Source organism: Chaetodon trifascialis, chromosome 8, assembly GCF_039877785.1.
Source record: "Chaetodon trifascialis isolate fChaTrf1 chromosome 8, fChaTrf1.hap1, whole genome shotgun sequence".
Taxonomy (NCBI): domain Eukaryota; kingdom Metazoa; phylum Chordata; class Actinopteri; order Chaetodontiformes; family Chaetodontidae; genus Chaetodon; species Chaetodon trifascialis.
Window position 1 is genome coordinate 29,908,421 of NC_092063.1, and position 24,478 is coordinate 29,932,898.

At 40.4% G+C, this 24,478-nt stretch overlaps 1 protein-coding gene across 2 annotated transcripts in view; it reads right to left on the reverse strand.

Moving 5' to 3' along the window:
- Positions 1 to 6,279: 6,279 nt before the first annotated feature.
- Positions 6,280 to 24,478, reverse strand: part of slco4a1 (solute carrier organic anion transporter family, member 4A1) — a 77,893-nt gene continuing 59,694 nt past the window's right edge. For both annotated transcript variants that reach the window (XM_070968267.1, XM_070968266.1), the window contains exons 9-13: positions 23,675 to 23,837; positions 22,087 to 22,262; positions 10,215 to 10,279; positions 9,157 to 9,305; positions 6,280 to 8,777 (exon numbers count right to left, since the gene is read on the reverse strand). In XM_070968267.1, coding sequence (XP_070824368.1) covers positions 8,607 to 8,777; positions 9,157 to 9,305; positions 10,215 to 10,279; positions 22,087 to 22,262; positions 23,675 to 23,837 — 724 coding nt within the window. In that variant the 3' untranslated portion in view covers positions 6,280 to 8,606. The remainder of the gene's footprint in view (positions 8,778 to 9,156; positions 9,306 to 10,214; positions 10,280 to 22,086; positions 22,263 to 23,674; positions 23,838 to 24,478) is intronic.

Consider the following 24,478-nt stretch of genomic DNA (forward strand, 5'->3'; position numbering starts at 1 on the left):
GTATTGCTAGAAAGATTTGTCTCTCAGAATTAAACATAATTTGGAACCAAAAGACTTACCAACTAAACAGATCTTACGGAGTATCATTTTTGTATTGGATTCTGAACCACATATTGTGCGCGAAATCATATCAGGAGATGAGCAGATTCTTCAATTCCTAGAATATGCTTCATACTTTTATCAAAGGAGAAGTGACCAGTTTGAGCAATTTCAGCTGACCTTAAGCCGTGGTTTGTGCTCATTTCTCATGTTCTTTGTTTTTGTAATATATTTTTCAGTGTATAATAAGGCCATGCAGAACAAGGCATTAATAAGTACTTAATAATGACTAATTAAGAGCCAATATGTTGCTAATTTGCATGTTAATAAGCAACTAATTAATGGTGAATAGGTGTACCTTAAAATAAAGTGTTACCGGTATTTTATTTGGGAAAAAAACATGGCTTCAAATATGCTTTGGCTCCTTACTTGCCTATCATATGCCATGACAATCAAGCCTGCTAAAAGTGACACACAAACAACCAATCATCTAACACATGTGCTCGCTGCCTGGCTCATTGAAACAGCCTATCATATCCCTGAACGCTCCGAGTGAGAGGCAAACAGCTAATCATTTAACAGCTGTGTAGTTCGGTTACAGCATCGCCATGTGTGTTTGTTCACATCAGAACAGCATGTAGTGAGAGCATGAGCGCTGAGGGAGAGGGAATTACAAACAAAAAAGGAGGTGTGTTATTTAGGGTACAAAGTAAAGGTAACCGGTAGACTACTAATGTCTGCCCCAATTCTGAAGCAGCGGCGGCAATAATCAAGTAACGGTTAACACAGCGGAAACCCAGCATCATAACAGTAAACTCTCTCACATTATCACACACTTTCACTGTCTCCCCTTTCTCTTTGGTGTCCGCTCCACACTCCCTGTGTTCACATACCTGCATTAGGAGACGAATTCACTGACCCTCGCAAATCACAATCACTCTCATTCACCTCGGACCCCACCCGCTACACACCGTCACTGTTCTGAAACCGGCCCGTGGTGCAAAAAATATTAATTTAGCCGATGCGTTTAACTGCCGTCGGATCGAGGAAAAGGGGAGCATGATAAAATGGCAAGACTCAAGTTACCAAGGGAGTAGGTTTGATTTTGAGATTGGTGGGGACACAAAAGTGCTCCATGGCAGCACTCGTGAAAGTTTAAGTTTTTTTTACATTAGCAAACATAATTTCACGTCATGCAGATGTTATAGGTTAAAGCAACTAAAATGAAAGGCAAGGAGGCAACTTCGAAGAGTTCTCATCTTTACTCTTTAGTGCAGGCTGTAGTGCAACTGTGCATCATACTGTCAATTAACATGGCCTACTGTCCACCAACAACATCAGAAATATATAAATGCAAAACAACATTGTAAATAGGCTAAACATAATGAACTGTAATAATGAAAATGAAATGCAGCAGCAGCAGTAGTGTCCATCAACAACATCGGAAATACATAAATTCAATACAACATTGTAAATAAACATGAACTGTAATAATCCTTTCCCCGACTTGTGTTTAAATCACTCACAATTTCTCCCTTCATGTACTTCTTTCTATTGCTGCTTTTGTACTGTAATTGTGTTTGTCACTAACACTCAAATACAAGCAGATTAGTGTCCACTGGTCGCTCCTCCTCCATCTCCTCCAACCTCTCTGCTGTCTGTCACCTTACAAAAATATGTTGATGTATGACATGAACAGATACATTACGGATACAATGATCACAGAGCTTGATGGTACAGTTACTGCCTGAGCAAAAAGGCTTTTACTAAATATTAATATTACTAAATATTAATTAATTATATATATTATAATTGTAAAATCACATGATCATCCAGTGAGGATTTATTGTATTTCCACCACAAATTCTTTTCATTTGTATTTTTAAACCGTTGCTCACTTCCACACAAATACATGAAAATATTAATTTATTTATTTTTTAAAAAGTGTTTCTTTTTGGCAATAAATATTCTCTTTTATTCAATATCTATATTGTTGAGCCTCTATACAACCTTGAAGTAACTTACACTTTGACTCCTAAAGAAGTCTCTTATATCGACTTTTCTTCATCCTTCAAATCCTACAGCACACAAGCATGCACACACGTACACGCACGCAAACAGACACAAACACAAATGTAAATGACACCACTAAATAAACTCCGTCTATCTCGTGTGACCCAGGAACAACAATTGCCGAACATGTTGACAACTTACACTCGCAGATAACATGCACTTGCCTCTCCTCCGGTCCAACTAGCAGGTTGTGTGTAGCTTTTACAAGCAGAAGGAGTGACAGCGGGGACAGCCAATCACATGTAAGAAACCGGAAACTGCGAGAAACCGGCAGCCGATCAGGGAGCGATATTCAGGTTAGAGGCGGGACTTTTAGCAGAGACCGACATTTCACCCTTTGTGTGCCATCGTCATTGACTAAACATTACGGTCAGCGGTTGTATTGATAGTGACCACACAGTAGCAGCTGAATATTTCTAGGGACGTGTCCCTAGCGTCCCTACCCAATTCTACGCCCTTGCAAGTTACAAGTGAGATGCGGCTGTGAAAACATAGCGGCGGGTCAGAAACAAGGAAGACAAGACTTTGCGCTTGTCACCCGGTTACATTATGACATACGTATTAAATACAAGTTTTGATAAGTTACCCCAAATATTTAAGCCTCTTATCGTGGAGTTTCACCGTGCCTCACTCACCTCTGCTGCAGGGACAACTCGGTGTGTGTGTGTGTGTGTGTGTGTGTGTGTGTGTGTGTGTGTGTGTGTGTGTGTGTGTGTGTGTGTGTGTGTGTGTGTGTGTGAAGCGCGGGCCTGCCTGCAGCAAGACGTATTCAAGCAATACAGTAAAAGGGGCCTTATCACACTAAATAATAAGCGTAAACGCGTATTCTTTCATGGCATGACTTAACAACAACATTAGCAACGACATAAACTTTGCACTTGTCAAAAGGAAGCAACGAAAGCATAGCCCTCTGCAAGTCAAATAAATGCAAACCTGGTTTAGCTAGCGTTAGCATTAGCACACAAAACACAAAGACAGTCTTTAAGATAATTTTAGTTGTCTATCCTGTAACTAATCATAACTTTGCCTGGCAAGCCCACACTGCCACTAAAACATCTCAATTTTGAATTCTTACCTTGTTTTAAAGAGTTTCCGCGCACGACAGACGGTAGACACCTTCGCTGCGAGGGACCAGTAATGGCGGACTGTAAACTCAAAAAGAGCGCGTCACGTGGTCACGTGACAAGGAAAACTCCGGTTTGAAGTGAAAATACCATTTAAGTAGAATTGATTCGTTTCATTTTGTCCAGGAGGAGTGTCGTTTGCTTTGAAGCAAACTGGAAAAATCACATTTAACCTGGAAACCATGAATTTCTCATTAGACCAATTAAAAAATGCACTTTAAAGGAATGACACAGTTGTTTCACTTTTTTCAGTGTGGGGAAATCAAAGACGAGCTAGCTGTACGGGAAGAGTGTAACTCATTAAACCAACTCTCTAGTGTGTGTGTATTGAACGGTTTTTGCCATCCGCCAGTTTTGTACTGAACAATTTTTCTGTTGCAAGCGTGAATAAGTCTTGCCTCTCCCTTTTGGAGTTTTTTCTGTTGTATTTGTAGTACTTTGAGTTTCCCGTTGTGGGGATTTTTTTGTTGTACTTTGTAACTGAATAAACTGGTGATTCGAGACTTTGCAATCTTGGGTTCAGGCCTTGATTTATCACACGTAACAATTAGTGTAGAAACATAAGCCTCTTTATTGATCCTCTGTCATCTTATCTGCTTGCATTGTGTTCAACCAAATATTTACTTTGTCTATGTCATTATCTGATGAGCTGCAGTACTAGTGTGTGGGGGTAAATGATGCCTGTGTGCTTGTGGTGTTCAGTGGCCTGTGTGAGTGTGTCTCACGCAGGCCACATAAAACATGTCAGCTAGGAATCCAGGGAGTGACAGTGGAACTTAATGAGTTGTTATTTATTCATGGAAATGCATCCTCTGCATCCAGTCTTCTTCAGTTTATTTTAGCATGTATTGGGCTGGTGGTGCACATGGAAATACCGTGGATAGGTTAGATGGGCAATGATCCAGGGAACAGGACAGGGGAGGGAGTGAGAAAATGACTGACTGTAACATTATAGAATATTGTATCCAGTGTTAACAGACTTTTCAACACACTTTGTGAACCCTGATTTTCCCTTTCAATTTTCATTAAATGTGATATGAAAAGTATTTTTTCCCCAAAATTGTGACAATGTTGTTTATTTATTCTGTTTATCTTGAGGGAGAAGGAAGGAAGAGAAGAAAGAAATTGTAAATACATTTTGTTGGCTTAAACAATGCTAGGCTGCCTAGCATGCCTGACACCCCATCCACCCCCCCACCCCCCTCCGTTGTTTTTCCTACATCATGTTATGTCATGCATTATGTGTCCCTTTCTATTCTCAGGAAGATCACACACATACACAAACATTGATAAAAACAATGATACACAAAAAATAATCCACTGTTTTTATACTGCTTACTGCTTTTATAATTAGAAAACACTTGACATCTTTGAAAGTACATAAAAAGATAACTGATTTCAAGTCCACTGCTTTAAAAAAAAAAGTACAGTACCAAAACCAAAATGAAAAGGAATAAAAAATCTATTTACAGTGTGGTTTGTCAAAGCTTGGGGACTGATTGAAAAGCACAACTATAAGGACTGCATTTACACATTCACATGGAGTCCTCATCAGCTGGAGGATGTTAAAGTCAATTCAAATGTGAGTGAAATATTCTACATGACAAGAACACAGGCAACATACAGTAGGTTGACAACTTGTGTTTCACTTTCACATAAACAATGAAGACAAGAGGATGAATTTTTGTAGACAAAAAAACCTCAGGAGGAGACCCATCGCGGCATTCTTTTTTTCTTTTTATCTTTTCACAGTGAATGCAAATAACAAATATGCTGAAATATTCTAAATAAATTATTTGCATAAATAAGATCAATGATGAATGAACTACAAGAGTTGTTAGTCAGAGCTGCTTTGGCACATTTGCAAACTTACAGTACTGTGATAATTAGGTCGAAATAACAGCTCTGATTTGTTATACTACATGTTATGCCAATTCAGTTTTGCCCATTGCAGCTCCAACTTACAAGCTACAACCTAGAATATCCCTCTTAAAGGGATGGTTACAGCCAGCATTTAAAATAGTGATATTTTGTGGCAAGGTCACTTAATTCCTATGGTAAGGCTGTGATTAGTGGATTTGCTCAGAGAGACAAGTAAATCAGTGCAAATGTTTCATTACGTGTTTAACTTTGACCAGTTGTTTGCTTCTAAGCAATACTGATGGAGAGCTGCAGAGTCTAAAATGCAGCAAGCTACGCTATGGTGGACCATTCACTATCTATCCTTTTCTCCTCCCTCCTTTGTCTGAGTATAACCTGCTCCACAGGACAGGAATAGTTTACAGACAGTTATGAAACAGGATTTGAATCTACAAATGCATCTTCTAGAAACTGTATGTATATATTGCCCTGTTAGTGACCAAGCTAAGCAAGCTTACGTGTTTGGAGAGCTTTTTTCCCTCTTCAGTGACAAGAAACTAGAGAGAAGCTTGGAGAGCTATTGTGACTGACTATTGCCAGCATGTTACTGGTTGGCTGGTGTGTCAGATGTATAATAGTTTACAAACTAGTCCTGCGAGCAGTCATTATGCCATCATCCTGTTTTGTGCTGTAGTTTGGACTTGGACATAGAAGGGTTAAATGGAGAGAAAAAGTCATGGCTTTTCTTCCACTAGCTTAGTTTAATGCAATCTCTCTTTCTGCATTTCTTTCACCCATTTTTCTGAAAAAAGTAAACATGTTCATGGGGTTTCCTTTCATCTTCTAAGACAAATTGGCATTCGCTACAGCAGTTGCCAAAAGTTTAACGATTTTTTTTTTTTTTTTTAGCATTCAAAAAGCTACAGCTCCCACAATATACCAGTGCAGGCATTCGCATCATCGTAAGTTGGTTTCATTCATATCCATAAAAGGCATTTTTTTCAACATTTTAACTCTAATATCTGCAACAAAATGTTTTGTCCACTCTGTCCTATCGTTATTACAGACATATTTAACAACAGATGGCCGAGGGCTTTTGAGAATGAAAAGAACAATATTATACTGTTCTTTGTCTTATAAAATTAAAGCCTTTATCTAAATATAAGGAGTAAACCACACAACATACTCTTGAGAAAGGCTTTATTCCAAGGTTGGAGTTCTTGTTATTTGTGTTATTACAAATGTCAGTGTGATTTTGAATGAGGTTCTCTTACTTGTGGGACAGGATGTTCGGTTGTCTGCTTTTACTTTACTCTATAGAAGTGATGGTGCAATACAACTAAAAAGCTACGATAGCTTCCTCCATTTTGGACTTTTCTGTGTTCCATCAAAGGTCAGCATTGTAGACACAGTTTATTCAACTTCACCAAAGTTGAACTGGAAACAAAACATTTGTGCAGCTGTACTTCTCCCCTGTGAGGCAATTCTATGAGAAATAACTGATTATGTTCCAAACATTTGCAATTTTCAGTGTTGTTGTGACCAGGCCTTTATTGTGTCAACACATACTTTCAAAACTTGTTTTGGTGGAACAAAAGCACTAAGCTCTTTCTACTGAACTCTGGCATACAGAGCAATCAAACCAATGTATACATATATATGGATCTATATCACGTAGATCCAAAACCCATTGTGTCTTCTCTGTCTTACCACTTTTAAATACAAGCCAATGACTGGTCATAAATCTCTTGTACATGTGTCCAAGGTGCTATCAAAAATACATATGTGCTTTTCTAATTGAAAATATATTTGTGCTGCTGTTGTGACCCATTAATATAAGTGCCTTTAGATACTCTTGCCTTAAAATATGACCTACCATATGAAAATAATTTGGCTTCATTACTACTGGCCTGGAGATCTTGTACAGTAAAAGACCATGGCTTTGTCAGTGGGTAAAACATAAAGCAGTGTACCACTAGCCATCTTCCAGTAATGGGGAAAGAACATAAGTAGTGGATGGATATAAATGTCTTTTTCCACATCATAACAGCTTCATTCACATGGCATGTAATATAAACCGTACAGGTCTCAGCTGTTTCACTGTCTTTTCCAAAGAAAACTACGTAAAATATAAAACAGAAATGCCATCAGACTTCCACAGATACTTGTAGAAATGTTTCCTAGTAAAAACTTGTGTGGCACTGCCCTCTCATACATTCAGATACACACAAATGCAATCACAGGAGGATTTTCTTCCAAGAGAGCAGCACATTAGAAGTTATCATGTACTACAGAAAGTGCTGTGTGTGTGTGTGTGTGTGTGTGTGTGTGTGTGTGTGTGTGTGTTTGTGTGTGTGTGTGTGTGTGTGTGTGTGTGTGTGTCTGTCTGTCTGTCTGTCTGTCTGTCTGTCTGTGTGTAGTGTGCATGTGTGGAGATTTCTTTAAACCTTTAAAAAAAAGTAACAAAGAACAAATCTCATTGACATTAAAAATTTCTTTTTCTACACTGTCCTGACCAAGACAGGCAGCAGAACAGCATGCATGAGACATGAAGGTATCCTGGAGCTGTTTGAGTTAGAGCATCTGTATTCATTTTGTGTGATTGCATGTGAATGTTTGTACGCTTGTGTATGTATGCATATATGTGTATGTTGGTGGGTGATGTCATTATGGCTGAGAGAAGGCTATTGGTATAGAGGAGACACCCCCATCACCATCAAAACATGCATTCAGACAAAAGGTCTTCACAGGTCCAAAATTTTGTGCACGAACCCCAAAAAACCCAGAAATGTACTACCCAGAATCCTAACAGACACTTTTCTTATTTGAAAGTTGGGATGTGTCTGGGAGACAGAGACCCGATCTGCACTGACATCACAGCTGATAATTATTAACAAGCTAATGCTAATTTACAAATTTTTTCAAAACAAAAGTCTGTGTCTTTCCTAAAGTTAGCAGTCTTCTCTCATGTCTGGCTGTGATAATCCATCCTCCTTGCCAGAAAAGTAGTCCAAGTTATCTGTTATCTGTCTTGCTGATTGAAATAGCATGGCCAATCCACTCGTTATTTCATCTTAAAGGTGCTATTGATTCCTTTTCATCAAGCATAAAAAAACATAATTTCTACTGTTTTCACTTTTTAACTATAATAGCCACTGCTCATTTGTTGCCATGGCTGCTAACATTAGCACTTGCTTGTGCAGGTTATCTGGTACCACCTTGTTGCCACAGATGCACTTTGCAGTTTGCTTGCAGTTGCTCTTGCCTACACAAACATGCACGTACGCACGCACGCAATTAGACAGAATTTTAGACAGACTGTGGTAAAGGATAGGACCAGAATCGTACCCAACTGACCATGCAAAACATGGACCCATCCCAGCAGGATGGTCTCGGGTCTTAGGGTTCGAATGGCTCCATGAAGACCTCAAATTCAGACATTCTGCACTCAGCAGCACCAACACATACAAACACACAGTCGGACACTCAGCTATCAGTGGGTCTCTGACATCATAACCTGGCATGCAGGTTGACAATGACGCCATCTTCAGGCAGGTCTTTGACAGGCAGGTCACTAATGTCTCCTACTCCATGGTCAGTGCTTTCACAGCTGCTTTGAGGTGACTCAGGAGGAGGCTGGTAGAGGATGCTGGCTAACAGGAAAAAGATTGTTCCCAAAACCTGAAAAAGAGGAGGTTGGGTGATATTGAGGAGGGAAAGTCAACAATTCGGCTAATGTGCACAAGTGTTTTTATTATTAGTGATTCCTATTATGATATACTGTATACTTTATATATGCTGCCATGTATTTATTATTAGTAATATTTCTATTATTATTACATCTGTTACTATAATTGTTGGTGTTATTGCTGTGCCTGTCTCTCTGTCTTTCTTTCAGTCTAAATCCAAACTTTGAATGGCTGCACACCCAGAGCCTGATTCTGCTCAAGGTTTTAAAAGTAAGTTTTTCCCTATCCCTCACAAGCAGAATTTTTCAAGTACAATAAATTAGATCTTAAGATTGAATGTAAGACTACAGTAAATTGCCTGTTAGCATTACCTTATAAATGATGCCAGCTACCAGTGTGTACTGGCTCATGGCTGAGTTCTGATAGAGGTAGCAGGAGCCCTGCTCACCACACTGATCCTGCCACAGTAAGCAGGAAATGTCAATCACAGAGCCAAATGCTATGGGTCCTGGAATACCACCTGTGGTGAAACAACAACACAGATTGGTCAAAATCATGGCATTTCATAGAAAGCAGAATGGGAGCCAGAGCCTTTAGCTATCAAGCTCCTCTCCTGTGGAACCATCTTTCAGTCTTTGTCTGGGAGGCAGACACCTTCTCTGCATTTAAGAGTAAGCTTAAAACATTACTTTTCTATAAAGCTTGTAGTTAGGGCCGGCTCAGGCTTGCCTTGGACCAGCCCTTAGTTATGCTGCCATAGGATTAGACTGTCTGGGGCATTCCAAAGATACACCGAGCTCCTCTGTTATTTTCTCCCTCTCTCTCTCTCTCTCTCTCTCTCTCTCTCTCTCTCTCAACCTGCATGCTTTTATGACCTACCAAGGCATGTCACTAATTTAGCTCCTTCCCTAGAGTCTTTGTGCTTTGTCGTCTTGCAGGTTTCCATCAATAGTGGTTGAACGTGTATCGTGGATCATAGTTACATCTCTTGACATGGCCCTGCCTAACATCCACTGCAACTGTTGCACCTATTAGTGCTGTCTTATATACATATACTATCTGTTACTAATACGTATATATATCGCATACATACACACATGTCCCTGTCCCAGTCTCTCTCTCACTAACCCAACCAGTCGAGGCAGATTGCCGCCCACCCAGAGCCTGGCTCTGTCTGAGTATTCTGCCTGTTAAAAGGAAGTTTTTCCTCACCACTGTCACCAAGTCAGTATATAGTTTGGTCTGTACCAGCTCTATATGGAAAGTGTTCTGAGACAACTTCTGTTGTGATTTGATGCTATATACTGCTATATATATTAAGTGAGCTTAATTGAATTTGCGTGGAGACATTTAAGTGCATTGGTAGTGATTACGAGGTTAAAAGTGAAAAAGTAAACTTAAATAAAGTAAAAGAATACAATGTACCTACCAAATGTGCGCACCACAATCCACTGGATACCAAGTCCAAAGGACCTCTGGCTGTCTGGCACACACCTACACAACATAGAGCTGGTCAGACATGCAGGCATACTGGATCTCAAACATCATTGTGATATAGGCTAACACTTGCTCCTTTTGCTTCATATGTTTTGTCTATTCCTCTCTGACCAACAACATTGGGATTTGAAACTCAGGGGACTTATGTGGTAAAATCCAAAGGCATGTGGCCTCTAACACTCAGGGGCACAAGCTTGTCCGTTGATTGGACTTTTCTGAATTTCCTTAGCAACGTTTCCATATAAAAGGCTATAACTTGAACATAAGGATGGATTTCCTTGATTACCAATGCAAGGGTCTGACGTTGCCTTCTGGTCAGCTTTGAATGGCCACTAACATTACTATTTCTATGGTTCATTCATCTATTGCATGCTTCCCTGCCAAACTCCAGTTCTGCAATCATTTATTTGCTTAATATCTCATCTTTGTGTGTTTAGCTAACATTTTATTGTTTTTAAATATTTCTACATTCTTTGTAAAAAGTGACAGTAATAAATGTTTAATATATAAAGTCATTGCCCTTGCTTCCTGTGACGTACTTTCAGTCACTTAACATATCCAATTACTTTTTCTTCTTTCTACCTAAAGAGTGTGCACCAGCTCTATGTACAAGTGTCCTGATGCAACTTGTGTTGTGACATGGTGCAAGAAAAATAAAAATTAATTGAATTGAAGTACCTCAGTTCAAGTGAATTCTTTAGCAAAATTTATTTAAGGGTTAGAAAATCTTGAATGAGAAATGGTTCTGAACATACGGTCTACTGTTTACATTTATTTAGCATTTGAAACTAAACAATTTTTTTTGCTGTAAATACTTGTTTATGTACTTAGTTATATTGTATTTTTCTTATATTATTCTAATATTATATACTATATTTCCGGACTATAAGTCACTTTTTTTTTTTCGAAGTTTGGCTGTTCCTGCAACTTATAGTCAGGTGAGACTTATCAAAATATCAAAATATATGTATCTTCCTCTGGAGTTGGAGTTGTTCAGAAGCAACACCGAGGATGAAGAATTCAATGGATTCAGTGATGTGGAATGAGATTGGAAGCTTGGTAAACTTGCTTACTGGTAACGTGCTTGTTGAACTCTCTGGCTTGTTATGTTTATTTAGCCTATTCAGCCTCCCAGGTATGTTCTTTATGCCATTGTGTAGCTGAATAACTGTTAATGGGTTATGTTAACATACTGGACACCTATTCAGCCTGTTGTTCTGTGTGCTATTGTGTAGTTGAATATGTGAATATGAGTTTGTCCCTTCTGTGTGTTGGCTTTGTCTTCAGGGGATATCTTATAGTCAGCTATTACATTATCAATGCGTTATGGGGCAATTCAACATGTATGCCACAGGAGAGTTGTCTGTTTATCAATTCATCCATCCATTATCTATACCGCCTATCCCTTTCGGGGTTGCGGGGGGGCTGGAGCCTATCCCAGCTACAATGGGCGAGAGGCGGGGTACACCCTGAACCGGTCGCCAGCCGACTGCAGGGCCACATGCAAGGACAAACAAACATTCACACACACACTCACACCTACGGACAATTTAGAGTCATCAATTAACCTAATGAGCATGTTTTTGGTCTGTGGGAGGAAGCCGGAGTACCCGGAGAGAACCCACGCATGCACGGGAAGAACATGCAAACTTCACACAGAAAGGCCCTGCCTGACCCGGGGATCGAACCGGCAACCTTCTTGCTGTGAGGCACGCGCACTACCTGCTGCGCCTCCATGTTCCTTTATTCGTCCCTCGAGGGGAAATTCCGAATTTCACAGCAGCATCAATAACAGAATAGAATATTAAAAGAATATTAAAAGACAAAGTGCATGCAGTTTGTCACTATGTCACTATGCCTGGGATTATCATCTCCTGTTGTTGTATATGTTTTCCAGTTTCCCTGCTTTCTTATGAGATCCGGTCAATACGATAATGGATGATCTATCTATTTTAGTATGGAATACTGGCGATTTAAATGTACCACATAAACATGCTAGTGTGTCACTGCTTATTTGTAGGAAAGTCAATGTCGCCCTTTTACAGGAAACACATTTGTTAAGTTATGATTCTAAGCACCTGGCAAATCAATTTTATCGTGTCATTGCGTCTTCATCAGTCAATACGAAAACTAGGGGAATGGCAGTTGTAGCTAGATGTCATCTTCCTATCAAAGTGCTGGACATCACAGAGGACACTGTAGGCAGATTGGTTATTGTGAAAGCAGAGCTATATGGACAGAAAATTGCTCTTGCTTCAGTTTATGCTCCCTATAAATTTGAGAAAGATTTTTAGGACTGTTCAACGCAATATATATGACTGAGTATTCAATAGTAGTTGGGGCTGACATGAACGCTGTGTGGGATGTTGCTCTGGATCATTCCCATCCAGGAGCCTCAAGGGAACTAGAGTTGGCTACTGCTGCTCTGCGATCTTGGGTCCAAAGCCTAGGTCTTGTAGATGTTTGGCAATCAGTGAATCCAGCCCTAAAGGACTATTCATTCTTTTCTCACAGGCACAAAACATTTTCTGGAATAGATTTTCTTTTTTCATCCCCCCACCCTTTTCAAAGGATTGATGCTGCTTCCCATTGTTCTGTCAGACCATAAAGCTGCTTATCCAAACGTGCCACTAGATGGCACTTCAATTCTACATTATTAAAGAATGAGGATTTTAAAGTGCAATTCCTTTCTCAGTTGGGAAAGTTCCTCTCTTTTAATGTGGGTTCAGTAGATGATGCTAGGATATTATGGGATGCAGTGAAGGGTTTTATCAGAAGTAATGCTACACTATTTAGTTCTAGTTTGCGTGAAGTGAGATCTGCCAGATTACAAACTCTCGAAGTGGAATTTTCTAGATTTGATTTTCTTTGGCAAAATAATTACTCCTCAGACACAGAGACCAAACGTGATCTTGTGAAAAAGAAATTAACAACATTTTGAAACAGCAATCGGAATTGTTAATACACAGAACTAGACAACGATACTATTTTCATGGGTCCAGACCCAGTCATTTACTGGCCATGAAAATTAGATCTAATGAACACTTTGCAGACATCCCCTCCATTAGATCAGCTGATGGCCTCATTACAATAGAACCCAAACAGATTAATAAAACTTAGAACTTGCATGTTCTTCCCGAGCATGCGTGGGTTCTCTCCAGGTTCTCTCCCACAGACCAAAAACATGCTCATTAGGTTAATTGGTGACTCTAAATTGCCCCTAGGTATGAGTGTGTATGTGCCCTGCGATCGGCTGGCGACCGGTCCAGGGTGTATCCCGCCTCCCACCCGTTGACAGCCGAGCCGTTGACAGCCCGGCCCCCCCACAACCCCGAAAGGGATAAGCGGCATAGAAAATGCAGTCAAATAAATCCCCTGGGTTAGATGGAATACCTCTAGAGTTTTATCATTTATTTTGAGAGAAATTAGGTCCTTTACTTTTAGGCTATGTTCCCACCAAACGCGATAAAACAAGATCGCGCTGCAAGATTACATACAAAGTCAATGCAAAGACGCGATTTGAAGCGTCATTTTGACTGGCGACGCGATGGACGCGATTGCGCGGCGCGATGGACGCGTTGGCCGCGAAAATCGCTCTCATCGCGTCGCCCCATCGCGTGATCGCTTCATCGCTCGAGTTGAAATAATTGAACTTTTGCGGCGGATTCACGTGAAGACGCGCCGCGACAGCCTATCAGTGTTGAGATCGTCATCGACGTGCTGACGTACGGACGTCCTGGTGTTCCCTCGCAAAGTGAAACTGCCAGAAACAATGGAGGAGCTGCTCATCGTTGCCGTCACCGCTCACCCAGGGCTTTATGACAGTTCAGCGTAGCATAGCCCCAGTTAGCATAGCTTGCTTTACTAGCGTACTTGTCTGGCTCATTCAACAATAGCTGCACTACTTTGTGCAGTACAGGTACAGTGCAGCGATGGTGGTTATTTCAGCCATGAGCCGTTTCTCAATACCAAGTACGCCAAGTTCGGACTTACGAACTTTGCAGTTCGGACAGAGCAAGTTCGACTTGGGAGTACAGTCTCTCCAGGACGGGAGAGCGCAGGACTGTCATTGCATGCAATTGGGACGGCAGCGTGCGTCACCATCTCAGCTCGTCCGATAGCAGGACGACACATCTCCGAAAACTTTGGAGCAAATTTTAAACTACGCGCTATCGTGATGAATCGACCACAGATTTTAAATTTTAACATCCACTTTCTCTCATAGAATAATCTTAAAACCACATTCCGGTCGATGAGAGAATGAAATGGTGGAAGAAATGTTGCTGTTGGACGGGTTCGACGCGTGACGCGATGCCAGGTCAAGGGGTTTTTGTACCAGCGTCAAAACTGGAGCGTCTGGCACGACGCGATTTCATTTGAGGCGCGATTAAATAATTTTCATCGCGTTTGGTGGGAATGCAGGGTTAGACATGATAACAGCATCAATTAAGGAAGGCACTTTTTCAAGAGATGTCATTACAGCTCTTATATCACTGCTCTTGAAAGAAAAAGACCCCACGGACTGCGCTAGTTACAGACCCCTGAGTCTGTTAAATGCAGACCTGAAAATCTATGCTAAGCTAATTGCACGGTGTATTGAAAAGTTTATGCCATTTTTTGGTTCATTGTGATCAGGCTGGATTCATAAAGACCAGACTTGCCTCTGACAACATTAGGAGACTTCTTCACGTTATTGATAGTCCCACTGGCTGTGCTGTCCCTTGATGCTATGACGGCCTTTGAGAGGCTGAAGTGGTCCTTTTTGTGGTCTGTATTGGAAACTATGAGGTTTGGCAAAGGCTTGGTCCAGCACTTTCAGCATCTTGGAACTTCTCTGCATTGTATTACAACTCATAATTTTTAGAAATGTATAAAACCATAAAAAATGATATGGAGAGGTGGGCTATTCTGCCTGCTTCACCACAGGCCCAGATTGCTATTGTTAAGATGAATATTTTACCAAGAATTAATATTATTAGCTCAATGATCCCACTCTTCCCTCCCACAGATTATTGGAAGAAACTACACTTTGACATTCCCCAATTTATCTGGAACAAAAAATGTCCCAGACTTAAATTATCCATTTTACAGAGAAGTAGAGGAGGTGGTGGCCTAGCAGCACCTAATTTTAAATATTACTTTTGGTCATTTGTGCTCTGCCCTGTAGTTACATGGTGTGATACTGACACGCCAGTGTCCTGGTGCAGGTTGGAGGAAAAAATATTACAACCATGGAATTTAGAGGGAAGGCACGTGACCTGCAGACAAGATGGCTGCTTAGCGCGATTGCTCTCGCCAACTGTGCCCCAACTTTAACCTATTATCTATCTTCCACTCACTCATAACTCAGCAACCAGTCATTCTGAACGGTTAAACCACTTTTCTATCATGGCGGAAGGTTTAAGAAGCAAAACAACTCAGGAACCCACGAGAGACGAGGAGAAGTTGGAGTCACTTAAGTTAGCTCTGTTTCAACTGTTTCAGACTCGAAGCAAGCATAGCGGAGCTAGAGGACAGATCCCGCAGAGATAATGTTCGCATCATTAACCTGCCTGAAAAAACTGAGGGAGGCAACACTTTGGGCTTTGTCTCATCCTCGCTCCCTAAATGGTTCCCTGCTCTTGCCGGTGAAAAGTTGGAGGTGATGAGAGCTCACCGCATAGGAGCGGAGCGCAACACCGGGGGACCCTGCACGTTGATCTGCAAGATGCTATGGTACACTGACCGCGACCGCATCCTGAAGGCGGCTAGAGGCTCTCGGATCAAGGTCGACGGCAGAGAAATCCGCTTCGCAGCTGACTACAGTAACCACACCATGAAACGGCGCCGCTCATTTTCCCAAGCGATGGAGTCAGCAAGGAAACTCGGGTTCACTCCTTTCTTGATCTACCCGGCCAGGCTGAAGCTGTCCCGCGGATCAGAAGTGCACCTCTTTGAGACCCAACCGGAGGCTGAGGTTTTTCTCAACACACAGACCCAGTGGATTGAAGGACATGATGTGACCTAATTTTGCTGTATGGGCAACCCGCCTCAATAAGGTTTGCTGTTTACTTTATGAAAATGTCACATTTCTATCTGATTAATATTTTCAACTTGTTATAAACTGGATGGATGATGGTTATTTCATAGTGTAACCTATAACGTTAAAGCAATTGCTTGTTGAATTGTTTGTTACACTGAATATTACAACGGAGCAATGGCTAGTGTAGTAGTGTGATAGCCAGCTTTCTCAGTTCAGGTGCCCAGTTAGTGGGTGTTTGTTTAGTGGCAGTTGCCACCCTGTGGGATATATATTTATTGTGTTTTCATTTCGTTATTTTACTTTTTATGTTTGTAACTGTGTGGCAAAATGGGGTTGGGAAAATATGGGTCTCAGTAGTTCTAAAGTTTGTACAACTACAGGAACGTATCCACTTGCCCAGTCTTGTTGGTAAATATGTCTACATTACACGTTGCTAGCTGGAATATAAATGGCCTAAATGGTCCCATTAAACGTTCAATGTGTCTAGATTGGCTTAAGAGACATAAAATAGATGTGGCCTTTATTCAAGAGTCTCACCTTAAACCTGCTGATAAATACAGATTAGTAAATCGACACTACTATACAGCGGCTGCTGCTGCACTCAACTCCAAGAGCCGGGGTGCCTTGGTGTTGTTGAGACGTAGTCTATCCCTAACAATTATTGAAAGCTATGGAAGTGAAGATGGCAGAATTGCATATATTAAAACAAATATTAATGGCTTGAAAGTTGCACTTCTTTGTATATATGTCCCAAACCAGTTTAGTTCAGATTTCTTTGAAGTTATTAGTAAGACTCTGTGTAACCTGCAGGGATATTCAGTAGTTATCGGTGCTGACATGAATGCCATCCTTGATCCACTGCTGGACAGATCTAATATACCCCCACAGAATACTCACCCCTCTACAGTATCATTCCGAGGGCTGATAAACGATTTCAGTCTTACAGATCTATTCAGAGTCATTAATCCTTCTGCTAGACAATATAGTTTCTACTCAGATAGACATAAAAGCTACTCAAGAATTGATTACTTATTGGTTACTGTGACTTCATTTTCTGAAATTCACTCAGCTGTAATTCACCCTAACTCTCTTTCTGACCATTGTGTTGTCACTTCACTGTTGACACTGGCAGGCACTGTTACGAGAGCCACAAGATGGCGCTTTAACACAATGTTACTTAAAAACAATGATTATCGTAGACACTTCAGAAACACTTTCTGAGAATTCAAAATCAGTAGCAGAGCCTCGGGTTCTATGAGGTGCAATTAAAGGTTTTATAAGAAATACAACAATCTCTTTTGCTTCTCACCTTAATCGAACAAGACTGGGCAAAATTAACACACTTGAGCACGTTCTGCAAAAGCTAGAACTTGAACAACAAGGAGATGGTTTTGCTGAAGATCGGAAGAGGGAAATTGATTCAACCAGAGTGAACCTCAACAAGTTATTGAAAGTAGAGCAGAATTCCAAATTCATAGAGTAAGGAAGAATTACTATTTTCACGGATCCAGACCAAGCCGTCTCCTTGCTCTGAGTTTACAGAAATGTGAAAAGTATGCAAATATTATGGCTATTAGCTCAGTGCAGGGGTTACTCACTTCTCCTAAAGAAATAAATGCAGAGTTCTCTTCATTTTATTCTGATCTCTATAGATCCGAAATAACTTTAGATAAAGATAAATGTAGGTCCTTTCTGGAAGGTCTCCTTCTTCCATCTCTCACTCAGGAAGATAATGATTGTCTTGGTGAATCAATCACTCTGGCTGAATTAAAGAATGCTGTTGCAGGGATGAAAAAAGGTAGATCGCCAGGATGGGATGGGATCCCCTCTGAAGTTTATCTTGCTTTTTGGGAGAAGCTAGGACAATACCTTTTATCCATGATTCATAAAGCTATTGATGTAGGTGCCTTTTTCAATGACATGAATTCCGCATTAATTGCTATACTTCCCAAACCCAACAAAGACACAACTAAATGTAGTAATTACAGGCCATTATCTATTCTAAATGCTGAAATTAAAATCTTTGCGCAGGTTCTGCCTCCCGCTTAGAACCCCACATGACAAAATTAATTCATTGCGATCAGACAGGCTTCATGTAAACACGGCTCGCCTCTGATAATGTTCGGCAGCTACTCCACGTAATTCATAATGCTAAAGACATTGCTTCCCCCTGTGCAGTGCTGAGTCTTGATGTGGAAAAAGCCTTTGATAGGCTAGAGTGGGAATACTTATAGGAGGTTCTGCAACATTTTCAATTGGGCTCTAATTTCATTAAATTAATTAAATTACTATACAGTAACCCGTCTGCAATGATAAACACAAATGGCATAATATCAACCAAAATTACCTTATCACAGTCCTGCAGACAGGGTTGCCCTTTGAGCCCTTTCTTATTTGCTCTGTCATTAGAGCCCCTTGCTCAGAAAATTCGGCTACACCCATCTATTACTCCCATCACTTTCAAAAACACCACGCATTCTATATCATTGTATGCTGATGATATACTCCTGTATTTCGATAGAGCAGCCACGTCAGTACCTCATATTTTGGACATTTTTGAGGATTTTGGATCCCTGTCTGGGTACAAAATCAATTGGACAAAATCAGCACTTTTTCCACTAAACTCGAAATTGGACCCCAGGACATTACCCCAGCATATTCCCATTGTTAATCAATTTAAGTACTTGGGGATAGATATTTTCCCTTCATTGGTTAGTACTGCTAATAAAAACTATCAAGGTATCTATAACAAGACTGAATCAGATCTTACTAGATGGTCTTACCTACCAAAATCATTGCAAGCTCGTATAGCAATAGTCAAGATGGATGTATTACCACGGATACATTTTTTCTCCTCCATGTTACCTTTGCCACCTCCAACGGATTACTGGGACAAAATTCACTCTTTAGTATCCAAATTTATCTGGAGTGGGAAACGACCACGCATTAAGCTGACAACTCTCCAGCGTCACAAATCAGAAGGTGGCCTTTCAGTTCCTAATTTCAAGCATTATTTCTGGTCATTTGCCTTAAGACCATTATCAGTTTGGCTTAATTCTGACTCAGTCACCTGTTGGAAAGCCATAGAAATTAATCTAGCATTCCCACATAGATTGGAAGACCTGATTTACTTAGCTGTCCCCTTGAAATGGGCTAAGTTGCGGCTCGGCCCCAAAATGAGTTTCTTTTTATCAGTATGGCGGCTTGCAGAGAAGCGATCTAATACAACTTGTAAATGGCACCTTAAGAGCCCAATCTTTAAAAACTATTCTCTCCTCACTGGGGGGATTCCATTCTCATGTCCATCCTGGAGCACTAAAGGGGTACATACATTTGCAGATGTTTATAATGAAAATGGGCTCCGCAATTTTAATGATTTAAGACTGTTCTACAATTTACCTGGCTCTTCCTTTTTCCTGTATCTCCAATTGCGGTCATCCATGAAAGCCTATGGAGTACCATGGAATGTTCCATTAACTACCCATCCCTTGCACTCCATCTTGGTCAACAACGGACATAAAAGAGGTGTGGTCTCTCTACTTATATTCACTCTTTCGGAACACCTCCTACAAAGCTCTTCCTATCACACAAGTATGGATTGAGGACCTGAAGCAATACACTGAAGAGGTTTTGCTTGACTGGAAGAGGATATGGTCCTCAACTGTTATTGCCTCCAAAAACCCAGATCACCAACAGATTCACTTTAACTTTATTCATAGGACTTACCTCACACCAAGAAAGGCTTATCTCATGAAATGGTTATCATCCCCAAACTGCACCTTGTGCTCAGATGGACTCATAGGTTCCTACATGCATATGTACTGGGAATGCAGGGATGTGAAATTGTTTTGGGATGAGGTTTGTGCCACTTTGTCTGATGTTCTGGGTTTAACTGTGCCATGCTCGCCCACCTTGCTACTCTTGAATGACACTGCCTCACTGAATTTAACATGCATCAGCAGACGTATTCTCTTAACGGGCATCACTGCTGCCAAAAAGATGTTAGCGTTACGCTGGAAACCTCCACACACAGTCACAAAAAATCAATGGATCAATACATATATTGATATTATCAATATGGAGCTTTCAGTGGCAAGGATGCATGGTGCTCAAGCTGGTACTATTGCAGCATGGCAAGAGATGGCAGATAGAATTAAAGAGTTACTGTAATTGTTACTTCATAACTTAAATTCTAGTGTCCTACATCCTGCACATATTTCTGAACACGGTGACCCATGGGGAGGGGAAGGGTGGGGAGGGAGGGATTGCCACAGTTTTTGTTTCCGTTTTGTTTGGGTTTTTAATTATTCGTGATTTTGGTACTATTTCATGTACTTTTTGGTTGTTGTTTGGCGTTTTTGAAGCAAAACACAATAAAAAATTGATCACAAAAAAAAACATGGAATTTAGAAGATGTCCTCTTTTCTAATGTCTCTGACAAACAAACCATGTTATGTTTTGGTCTCTTAGTTTCATTGTTGATTTGAACATGGCACTTTGTACAAAAAGAATGTAAGATACATTGTAAATGGCACACACTTTCCCTTCTGTTTAACAACAAAGGGTTACTGATTATTGGAGGGAGACTTATTTCTCCATCACACTGGAGCAATAGAGGTTACCTCGACATACATTGACATCACTCTAGGTTCCTTCCAGGATATTAGAATTTCATTCAATCTACCAGGTTCCTCTCTCCTTTGTTACTTACAGATCACATCAGCCATGAAAGCATATGGAGTGCCTTGGCAGCAACCATTGCCATTGTGTGTGTGTGTGTGTGTGTGTGTGTGTGTGTGTGTGTGTGTGTGTGTGTGTGTGTGTGTGTGTATGTTTGTCTGTGTCTTTGTCCTTCTTTATGTACGTGTGTCTAACCTGTCCCTGCCGCCCCCTCCTCCTTTTTTTTTTTCTTCTTTTGTGTTTTGATTGCATCCCTTTGCATACAGGCAGGCGTGCATGGGGCTGCTCTTTCATTTTTCATTTTTATGTTTATTTTATTCCCTATTACATGTTATTGTCGTGTAATTTTTTGTTGGATTGAGGTTTGGCTAGGTTGGGTGGGTAGGGGTCATTGTTTGGTTTAAGTTTTCAAGTTGTGCTGTATTTTACTTTGAATCTGGATGTTTGCTTTTGTGATAAATGGACGAGTTCACACTTTTTTTACCCGTTCACTTTTGTATTTTTGTAATTTGATGTGCAATTGCTCAATAAAAATTTGATCACAAAAAAGTTTTTTTCCTCTTCATGTCACATTTTTTGACTGATGCGACTTTTATATTTAGTTAATTTAGTTTTAGTTAGTTTAGTTGTGATATTTGGTTACACTTAGTTATATTTTTATTTTAACAAATGGCTGTTATTCCTGCTTATATTTTTTTGTTACTTTTTCAAATAATTGTTGTATACACTCTGTTTGTCTGTATGTTTAATTGCTACTGCAACAAAATATTTCCCCAAATTGGGATCAATAAAGAAGCAGTCTAAAGTCTAAAAGTCTAAAGTCTCAGTCTTTATTACAATGACTATGAAATTATATCCAGGAAGAATAATTAAAGGTTTTACACAATATTTCTGATTTATGCTACATTTTCCCAAATCGAATTACTTTTACTTTTGAACTGAAATCCCTGAATATGCAAAATTTCCACAATACACTTGAATATAGTTCCATATTGGACCAATGATTGTATTCAGCAGATAAATTCAACAGCCTTTTAGTGTCTGCACAGACATTACTTTACACCTCACAGTAAAGTGAGGGTCAAAGTGAGTGGAGGGATACCTGAGTGTGGCAGTGAGTGCTGGGATACTACAGAGGAAGGTGAAGGAAATGATGATGAAGAGGAAGAAGAGAAAGGCTGGCATGTGGTGGCAGGAGCTGCCACACTTCCCTGCCAGAGCAAAGCCCTGGTCACCCCAGGACACATTACCCACCACACAGCTACATCCAGAGTACACCTAAAAATACACATATACACAGACACATAATATAATAAATAACATACTTAACCAGTTATGAAATCAACCATTCTTATAATGAAAATATTAAGTCAGTATGCTTGTATGTTTCTCATAACTTCAAAGGTCAATGTGTTGCTGATATCAATTCTCTATATATCTTAAAGAACTGAGCAGCTTAAGTTGATGGGAGAAAATAAAATCCTCATCAATGTATATTTTATATGTATTATAACTGAAAAGTGTGGCATAAGTTTCAATTACATATGTCTGTGTCAGGCCCTAGTCTGTGTTCTGTTCTATCATTTCCTGTTTTATGTTGAAGGGTATTTTCAGTTCCTGTTTTGTGTGTCCTTGTCAGGTGTCTTCACTCCCCTTGTGTGTGATTGTTCATTGTCTTCACCTGTGTCTCATTGTGTCCGCCCCTCGTGTGTATATATACCTGCTCTTCCCAGTGTGTCTTTGTCAGATTGTCTGCGTCCCTCTTTAGTAACTTTCCGGTGTTTTTCCTCGTGTATGACTTCCTTGTGTTTCGACCTGTTTTGTTTTTTGTCTGCCTTTTTGCCCCGCATCTCTGTACCTTTGCCTGATTCACAGTTTCTGGTTTTTGGACTCTCACTTGTGTGTGTGTTTTGACTGCTGATCTGCCTAGCAATTTTTGTACTGTTGCCTGTCCTGACTGCCTCCCATGTACTGACCTTGGACTGTTAATAAACTGCCTTTTTCCACTCGTGAGTCTCTGGTCTGCTCTGTGGGTCCCCAGTTTGTCTGTCTGAACCTGGTGTTGGTCTGTCTCCAGTCACTGCTGATGTTTCTGCTTTTCCTCCTTGTTACCATCTTTCAGTCTTGCTCTGGCGGTGTTGTATGCTTCCTTGTCACCATACTGAGAGGCAGGTATGACGCCTCTGGATAGAGACCTCACCTATCCATTTATTGTTTTCTTTGTGATTGTCAGATCATGATGTATGATGTCACAGTTGGTGTATATTCCTCAAGGTTGATGCGGTTCTCCTGGGGGGAGTCATCTCTGAACATGTGCCAGTCTGTGCACTCAAAACAGTCCTGAAGAGCTGCTGTAGCTTCAGCTGTCCACATTTTAATTTTGACTACACAATGGCTTACTATCATCTTATGCTGGGAAGGTCGTGACACAGAGAAATATGTATCTTTTCTGCTACCAATCTTGACATAATGGTTGAAGAAGCCAGTACACATATTTAAGAAAAACCATATTGCCCCATGCCAGCAAGCTTCAGCTGTCACCTGTATTTACACTTACCGCTTTTTGCTTTTTTCCTTCAATGCTCTTACTCTGATGTACTTGTAAGCACCCAGACTGCCCCAAATCCTAATAAATCAAGGCTAACACTGCTCTAGTCAAAGTAAAATTATCTATCGTGTGTGTACTGTACCTGTTTGCCCGTGGAGTGTTTTGTGTGGTTGATGGAGCTGCAGCCAGCATGGCAGGGGGAGTAATACATCACACCGTCTGCTCCACACACTGGGTTGTACAGCTCTCTGACACAACTACAGTCTGCATTACAGCCCACTGTCAGGTTCTCCCCCAAAGAGAAGCTGCAGATATGAGAAGGAAAGGGAGGGAGAAAAAAAGAGAGAATATAATGGGCACAGAGGGCAAAGAAGGATTATATATCTTTCTGTAAAAATTAAGATACCACTGCAATTTTTTCTGAAATCAGCATCTCTCCATGTATGACACCCATTCCATTGCAGTGTCTGTTGAATTACAAAACAAGCACACCTTATTCTACTTCATGAGGTACACTGCATGAAAAGTCACATTTCCGTCACTGTAAATTGCCGTGGAAGTTCTCCCTCAGCCACTGTGACCATGAGGTGTTAAAATGCAAATGTAAATGCTGCAAAGCTATACAAATGCAAATTGGGATTTTGTGTTTGTGTGTGTGTGTGTGTGTGTGTGTGTGTGTGTGTGTGTGTGTGTGTGTGTGTGTGTGTGTGTGTGTGTGTGTGTTCTGTGCCTACAGAATACAAAGATTTTTTTTTTTTTCATGAGGATTTAAAAGTGTGTTTAAAAAATTTTATAGATTACATACAGGATAAGTGTCCTGACTCTCAAAGGTCTTTAATTTTCCACTTAAATTGCTAAATCAAAATTGTGAAAATTAAAGCATCTACAGTTCTTGGACACTGGTCACATTTTGCCACCACAACACCAGATGAACAATGCTTGTGTG